This window comes from Rhipicephalus microplus, chromosome 1 (assembly GCF_043290135.1).
Source record: "Rhipicephalus microplus isolate Deutch F79 chromosome 1, USDA_Rmic, whole genome shotgun sequence".
NCBI classification, from domain to species: domain Eukaryota; kingdom Metazoa; phylum Arthropoda; class Arachnida; order Ixodida; family Ixodidae; genus Rhipicephalus; species Rhipicephalus microplus.
In genome coordinates, this window is record NC_134700.1 from 272,252,935 (window position 1) to 272,261,588 (window position 8,654).

The 8,654-nt window shown below is 48.7% G+C and overlaps 1 protein-coding gene across 3 annotated transcripts in view; it reads left to right on the forward strand.

Moving 5' to 3' along the window:
• The first annotated feature begins 345 nt into the window (after positions 1 to 345).
• The window catches only part of LOC119188177 (uncharacterized), a 45,594-nt gene continuing 37,285 nt past the window's right edge, over positions 346 to 8,654 (forward strand). For 2 of the 3 annotated variants that reach the window (XM_075894685.1, XM_075894695.1), the window contains exon 1: positions 346 to 582. In XM_075894685.1, the coding sequence (XP_075750800.1) occupies positions 502 to 582 (81 nt within the window). In that variant the 5' untranslated portion in view covers positions 346 to 501. The remainder of the gene's footprint in view (positions 583 to 8,654) is intronic. The other variant, XM_037436099.2, reaches the window with a different exon arrangement.

Here is an 8,654-nt window from a genome sequence, read left to right on the forward strand (position 1 = left end):
GTCAATAATTGTAGGAGCATCTGTATAAGCAACTCATTTTTTGTGCCGTTTTGGCTATTTCACAAGAACAAACACGAGCGCTTGCAGAATTTGCAGAAATGCCCGTCTTTTTTTTTTTTTCCAGCTTGGTGTTATAGCCACTCGTTCCGGAGAGATCGCACTACTGAAATCGGAGATGCATGCCGGAGCGCAATAAAAAGCAAAATGACGACCAAGGTTCACTTTCGCGTGACGCCTTGAAATGCATTCGCGCGCTCCCTTTACCTCCCGATAGACAAACAAACAACGAACGAAATACCAAAAAAAAAAAGGTTGAAGTGAAGAACCTGCAACTGTATACCGTCTGACGGTGTGGCTGCATGCAGCCAGCCACTTTGTGCTGAGCGTCGAGGGCGCAGTCGTCGAGCATCGTCGGGCTGCAGGCCACTCGTGTGCGCGGCTGCGTCGGGAACAAGCGCGTCCTTTGAACAGGAACGTGCCGATCGAAAGGCAAATGTCGGCATGGTGTTTCGCAAGTTGCAGCCCTTCTGCGGCCTGACTACGGCGAACAAAGCGGTGCTCTTCATCGCCACTGTCTCAGGAGTAAGTTATCGCTGTCCGCTCCTCGTCCGGCACAATTGTGCATCGACTCCATAAGGTGCCACGAACCACCGATATGTATTGCCCTCGCGTGGTGTCGTCCCAATGAAACCCGACAACCTGTAGAGTATTTATTTCTTTGTTGAAGTATAGATGCCGTCTGTGCGTGCGAGCGTGCCAATGTATACGAGATGGGGGGGGGGGGGGGATTGGGCATAACTAAATAAAGAACAACTAACGTTATCTCTGGTAATCCAGTTTGTTACCCTTAATGACCAGCGTAGACAGGATAACCGCTGGTCATTAAGGGTAACTACTTGGATTCCCAGAGAAGGCAAGAGGGTCAAGGGGAGACAGAAGGTTAGGTGGGCAGTTGAGATTAAGAAGTTTGCGGGTATAAATTGGCAGCAACAAGCACAGGACGGAGTTAACTGGCGGAACATGGGAGAGGCCTTTGTCTTGCAGTGGACGTAGTCAGGCTGACGATGATTATGAACGTTATATGACTGACACAGCCTCGCACCAGGCAGGACTGTCAGCGCGGTTTCGCAACGATAGATTTCTGTAACTCACACGCTGAAACCGACTGACCGACCGGTCACTTCACAACACAGGCTTTATCGATGGAATTTAAGGCTGCGCAAATTGTGCCTGTGCGAGTGATTTAAGAGTAACATGAAACCTCAATTTTTATTTGCAAGAAAATAAAGAATATATTATGCACTGGAACAATTCGTACCTACAGGCACCAGCAAATTGTCAAATTGAACATTGAATTGTCATATTGAGCGTCTATGTATAGCTACACATTTTTGTGCTCGCCAAGTTTGTTTTTTTCTTCTCCCCACCCTTTTTTTCCCTATCTATTCCCGATAACAACAATCGATAACGACACGAACGTGTCGTTATCATTCGATGAAACTTCATCTCGTACCTCTAGTGCCCCTCTTATGTGGTGTTTCGAAACACTGTACATAGACCTAACTCAATGTAATACTATGCAGACAGAGGCATATCGAAGTGAGTCCGACTTCACTCTGGGAAAAGTGTGCAGAGGTGGCAACATAATGATTTTCTTTAATACAGACAACTAAGTTTATAAGTGATGTCTATGTGCACCACTTTCCCGGTCAATTTGTGTTTTCAAGTAGAAGATCGTTTTCTGAACAATGAGTAGGTTATAAAAGCATAGCTCACGTATAGAAGCTCGTGTACTTTTTGTTCAACAAGAATTACGTCTGGGAAAGTCAAAAGCCCACTTACCCTTGCGTCGCCCTCGGAGGTGACATTCTCAGCTATGCCCCACCATGGTTGTCTAGTGGCTAAGGTACTCGGCTGCTGACCCGCAGGTCGCGGGATCGAATCCCGGCTGTTGCGGCTGCATTTTTGATGGAGGCGAAAATGCTGTATGTCCGTGTGCTCAGATTTGGGTGCACGTTAAAGAATTCCAGATGCTCAAAATTTCCGCAGCGCTCCACTTACAGCGTCTCTCTCTCATAATTATATGGTGGTTTTCGGACGTTAAACGCCACATATCGACATGCCCAGCTATCAGAATGACCACAGAGGGTAGCGTTTCCTTTCTCTCCAACAACAAGCATGGCATAAACTATTTCACGGATGGGTTTGAGTGCCACCATGTTGGGCTGTCAATTATCGTGTTTTGCATTTAAAAAAAAAGCAAAAGAACAGTGTTACAGTAGACGCATACACATTAAAACGGATGCGTTAGTGCGTACGTTTCATGGCCGTCGCGATTTACAAAAGCAATTAAGAAAACAGCGGACAAGATGGTGGCGCCCAGGTGCGGAAAATATTCTATATAGTTCCCGAAGTGATACGTTCTGTGAAGTATTCACTTTTTTTTTCAACACAAACTTGATCATCAGAGTTGTTTTTTTTTTTAGAAGTTCTACTGTCCCCTCATGCATATATGCCACGGAAAACAACGAACGCGTTATTTTTCGGTGCTAGCTTTGTGAACAAAACACCAAGGTCGTAGCCAGACATCTTCAGCACTTTTAGCGCCAGTAAGCGTATATGTTCATGTCTGCTCTCCACATCCCTGGTGACATCAAATATGGATTCTTGAAACGAAAGCGCGTGAATTCCTTATATGTCCTTCACTCTTCGTGTCTCATTCCGTGAGCACTGCACAGCTGACAAGCTATAGCGGTAGAAGTTTATTCGCAGCAGCGTCGAGTATCAACGCCGTTACGAGAACTAACCCCCGTATTTTAGAACGTGCCTTCGCTTCACCTTCACTTGAGAAAGCCGATGGAAGCGCCCTCTCTAGGCGCGGCATGTCACTGCATATCAACGATAACGTGGTGCAATTCTCGAGCAGAGCAGCGTCATTTTTTAGCCGAGCAGCGGCGCAGTGCTCAACTATGTCAAGTTAAGGGTGAAAGTCGAGTCGAGGAGCGTTTGTGAATACGGGGGTAAGCCTCGAGTGAAACTACACACATTCCTCGGGGAAGGAGCTTCGGAGTAGAGCTGTGATTTGCCTCGGCCCGGATGGGACATGGAACCAGGCACCATCAGATATCCAGGGTAATTGCTTTAGAGACCAAGTTAACCAGAACGCTGCCAGCTGACAGCACAAAGACGAATTGATCAACAGCTTGAAGCGCGGGAGCAGTGATTCACGAAACGAGTCTCGCACATATCCGCGAGCTGGAAGAAGATTTATGAAGGCGAAGCATTGCATTTGCGATGCGGAGACTAACACGGGCCCGAGAGAACGGGAGCTTTTTTTCTAACTAAATTTAATGTCCGCGAGATACGAGTTTCGGGGTAAGTGGGAGCGGAATGAGTTGCAGGGCAGTATAAGTGCTGCCAAGAGTGTGCGGTGGCACATTAAATGCACGTACATGGTCAGGCCGAGTACCTAATCATCTGGCCTGGCGGTTTGAAACGTATAGACAAACATCGTTTTCTGGTTTACGGGGCAGTGCTCTCTCTCTCTCTCTCTCTCTCTATATATATATATATATATATATATATAAATATATATATATATATATATATATATATATATATATATATATATATATATATATATATATATAAATATATATATAAATATATATATATATATATATATATATATATATATATATATATATATATATATATATATATATATATATATATATATATATATATATATATATATATATATATATATATATATATATATATATTGCTGCGGGGTGCCACAAATGAACATTGTAGAAAAGAGGACGATGTTTAGGGCGAGCTCGTGCAGACCGGGCTCCATATTGTATGCCTGACTGTTTACCAAAAGTAAAGGTATTTTTCAGACACCTTCTTCCCGTAACATTTTGGTGGAGAGTGCGGGTCTTTCCACAGTCAACACAACGACGATTCTACGCAGCGGACGTTCCTTGGCTGCCTGTGCGATGCCTGATCAAGACGAGCACGAGGATTCTTCGGAGACTACTCCAACCGTGCTTCGTCCAACTACGCAGCAACCAACAGCACCGCATCCAGCTGCTACTAACCGCAACGTCGTCCTGACTCGACCGCGTGACCCAGGCACCTTTTCGGGCAGTGACAGTACTGACATGGAGGATTGGCTTCAGCTGTACGAAAAAGTGAGCGCTCTTTACAACTGGGATCCGACGCTCATGTTGGCCAATATTATTTTCTACCTTGATGGTACAGCTAAAGTTTGGTTTTTGAACCACGAGGAAGATGTCACGAGTTGGGACATCTGTAAGCAGAAACTCATCGATCTCTTCGGCAAGCCCATCGGGCGTCGTCGTGCTGCGCAGAAAGAACTAGCGTCCCGACTCCAGTCCGGCACCGAGTCATACGTCACATACATACAACATGTGCTCGCCCTCTGCCGGAAGGTTGATGACAAGATGCCGGAATCTGAAAAGGTCGCGCACATCCTCAAAGGAATCGCCGATGACGCCTTCAATCTCCTCGTATTTCAAAACTCATCAACCGTAGACGACGTTATTAATGAATGCCGACGCTTCGAAGACGCGAAAAGTCGCCGTATCACTGCACACTTTTCGCGTCTTCCCAACACGGCTGCAACATCTACCTGCGAGGACGCCCGTCTGCCACCAGCCCCTGCTGCTTCCGACAATATCGTGCACATCGTGCGCCACGAAATCGAGGCAGCATCTCCCCTATCTGACCAAGTCCAGGCCCCTGACGACTCTCGCACCACGATTTCTTTGATCAAGAGTGTCGTACGCCAGGAACTGGCCAACGCCGGACTTCAGACGCTATGTCCCGTTACCGACTGCCCAGTACACCTAATATGTCCCGCGGACCGAACAACCGCCCACGTTACCGGAACCCGGCAGAATGGCGAACTTCCGATGACAGGCCGATCTGCTTCAACTGTGGACGAGTCGGCCATATTTCACGTCATTGCTGCACTTCCTGGGGTTGGCAGCCATGGTAGCATTATGCCAACACCCGACGTCCACCTGCTGGCTCTCGGATGCCGATATACACGGCACAAGATGATGCTTCGCCATCCAGGTCCGTTCAACCAAACCGCTCCCCGTCGCCCTCTGGACGCATGTCCCACTCAACTAACCGACGTCGCTCCCCCTCACCCTCCTACCACCAGTCCTCGGAAAACTGACGGGCGCAGCTCCTAGAGGTGAGCCTGCTTCGACGACCCGACCCGAAATTCCTCTACACACGATACCCGGACACAACAACTTGGTTAATGTAAATGTTGACGGTACTTCTATGGCAGCACTCATTGACACCGGCGCTCACATATCAGTCATGAACTCCAGCCTTTGTGCTCGACTCAAGAAAGTGCTCATTCCTGCTCCAATCACTCTTGTCCGAGTAGCTGATGGTGCAACACCAGCGGTCACCGGGATGTGTGCCGCCCGTGTCACTGTTGCTGGACGTCATACCACTGTTCTGTTTTACGTACTGGACCACTGCCCACATGACATTATTTTGGGACTCGATTTTCTGTCCTAGCATTCCGCCCTAATTGACTGTTCTGCTGGTGTTGTTCAGCTCGTCCTACCACACGCCGTTGACCCTCCTGATCCTGCGCCGCCAAAGCTATGCTCCACCGACTTTTTTCGCCTATCTTGTCGAGCTGTGACGTATATCGACGTCTCTTCTGATCCACCTGTGGCTGGCGGCGATTATGTCATTTCACCTAATTCTACAGTACTCTGTTCGCTCAATGTTCCGTTCCCCCACACCATCATCACAATGAAGGACAACGTGGCATGTCTCCCTATTGTGAACTTTGGACTTTGCTCTGAAGTGCTGCCACGAGGAATATCCCTTGCAACCCTTGCCCCGGCCGGCGACTACCACATATCGTCCTTAACAGAGGATACACCGTCATCTGCAAGTATTCAGTCGCGCAGTACACTAGACTGCATAACTGGAATGATTGCCTCTGATCTCCCGGCCGAGCATGTGTCTGTGCTTCGTGGCCTTCTTGCGTCGTATCAAGACGTCTTTGATCTCTGCGACCGACCCCTAGGTCAAACGACCGTCGTAAAGCATCGGATCAACACCGGTGATGCAAATCCAGTACAACGGCGACCCTATCGGGTTTTCTCCACCGAGCGCCACGTGATCAAGCAAGAAGTCGACAAGATGCTTGCCCGAGACATCATTGAACCTTCTTCAAGTCCTTCGGCTTCGCCCGTTGTGCTTGTGAGAAAGAAGGATAACAGCTGGCGCTTCTGTGTCGACTACAGAAATCTTAACAAGGTTACAAAAAAAAAAGACGTGTATCCTCTGCCGCGGATAGATGACGCTCTTGACTGCCCTAGTGGAGCAAATTATTTCTCTTCCATCGACCTTCGTTCCGGGTACTGGAAGATATCAGTTGATGATCTGGACCGTGAAAAGACGGCATTTATAACTCCCGACGGGCTCTAACAGTTCAAAGTAATGCCGTTCGGGTTATGCAATGCCCCGGCTACATTCGAACGAATGATGGACGCTCTTCTTCACGGTTTTAAGTGGTCAATCAGCTTATGCTACTTTGATGACGTCATTGTTTTTTCGCCAACTTTCGAAACTCACTTCGAGCGTCTCTGAACAATTCTTTCGGTTTTCCGCAAAGCAGGGCTCCAAATAAACTCGTCGAAATGTCACTTCGGCCGCCGGCGGCTCACTCTCCTTGGACACCTTGTCGATTCTTCGGGTGTCCGTCCCGATCCTGAGAAAATCCGCGCCGTCAAAGATTTCCCTGTGCCGACCTCTGCGAACGATGTTCGAAGCTTTGTGGGCCTTTGTTTTTACTTTCGTAGATTTGTGCGGAATTTCGCTGACGTTGCACGCCCGCTCACGGAACTACTAAAAAAATGTGACTTTTGTGTGGGGACCTGAACAAACCAGAGCATTCGTTGAACTGACGAGTAGACATACGACGCCGCCGATTCTCGGCCACTTTGATATATGCGCTCCAACGGAAGTGCGTACCGACGCCAGCGGCCACGGAATCGGAGCCGTTTTGGCACAACGACAGCATGGCTGCGAGCGCGTTATTGCATATGCTAGCCGTCTTTTATCGTCAGCAGAGCGAAATTACTCCATCACAGAACGCGAATGTCTCGCACTCGTCTGGGCAGTGGCTAAATTTCGGCCGTATTTGTATAGACGCCCTTTCACGGTTGTCACTGATCACCACGCCTTATGCTGGTTGTCGTCCTTAAAAGGTCCTAGTGGACGTCTCGGCCGGTGGGCTCGACGGCTACAGGAATATTCCTACACGGTTGTCTACAAATCAGGTCGCCACCATGAGGATGCTGATTGCTTGTCGCGTCATCCAGTAGACCCAGCAGACCTTTCTGAGAGTGATGAGTCTACTTGCGTTTTGGCACTTTCCGCGTTTAGCAACATCGGAGATCAGCAACGCCCTGATCCTCACCTCAGAAATATAATCCTTCGGCTTAGTGGTCCCACAACTCCTCCGTCTCTCCGTATGTTCCTGCTCCAAGATGGCGTCTTATATCGCTACAGCAAGCATCCTGACGGACCTGAGCTGCTGTTGGTCATACCACAACATATGCGTAAGACTGTCCTTGCACAGTTGCATGATATTCCGACAGCTGGTCACCTGGGAGTTTCAAGAACTTATGACCGCGTTCGACGTCGCTTCTTTTGGCCCGGTATTTACCGATCCGTCTGCCGTTACGTCGCTTCATGCAAATCTTGTCAACACCGCAAAAAACCAGCAACCCTTCCAGCGGGACGCCTTCAGCCCATTCAGATCCCATCCGAACAATTTTATAGGGTAGGTGTCGACTTATTAGGACCGTTTCCTTTATCGGCCAGCGGAAACAAGTGGATAGCAGTCGCCACGGATTACACCACTCGGTATGCCATCACACGGGCCCTTCCTACCAGTTGTGAAACCGACGTCGCTGACTTTCTTCTAGAAGACGTCATATTACACCACGGCGCTCCTCGGCAACTGCTTACCGATCGGGGTCGCTACTTTTTATCACAAGTTATCCAAGACATATTACACTCTTGCGCTACAAAGCACAAATTCACAACGGCGTATCATCCTCAAACCAACGTGCTCACGGAGCGGCTAAATAGAACCATCACGGACATGCTCGCCATGTACGTTTCTTCCGACCATCGTGACTGGGACTCCGCCCTTCCATTTGTAACATTTGCCTATAATACGTCTCGGCATGACACTGCAGGTTTCTCGCCATTTTTCCTCCTGTACGGACGAGAACCTACGTTGCCTTTCGACACGCTCCTTCCTGCCGTTAGCCACACATCAGAATATGCCCACGATGTGATCTCTAGAGCTCTAGAGGCACGTGAGATTGCTCGCCGGCGTCTGATCGATTCGCAGGAACGACAACGACAGGTCTACAACGCGTGTCATCGTGATGTCCACTTCAGTCAAGGTGACACAGTCCTTCTCTGGACGCCGTCGCGGCGAGTTGGCCTGTGCGAAAAGCTGACTTCACCGTACTCGGGTCCGTACCGTGTGGTGCGCCAAGTCACCGACGTGACATATGAAATTGAACCTGTTAACGCCACCAGCGCGCGGTCGTGTTCTGACGTTG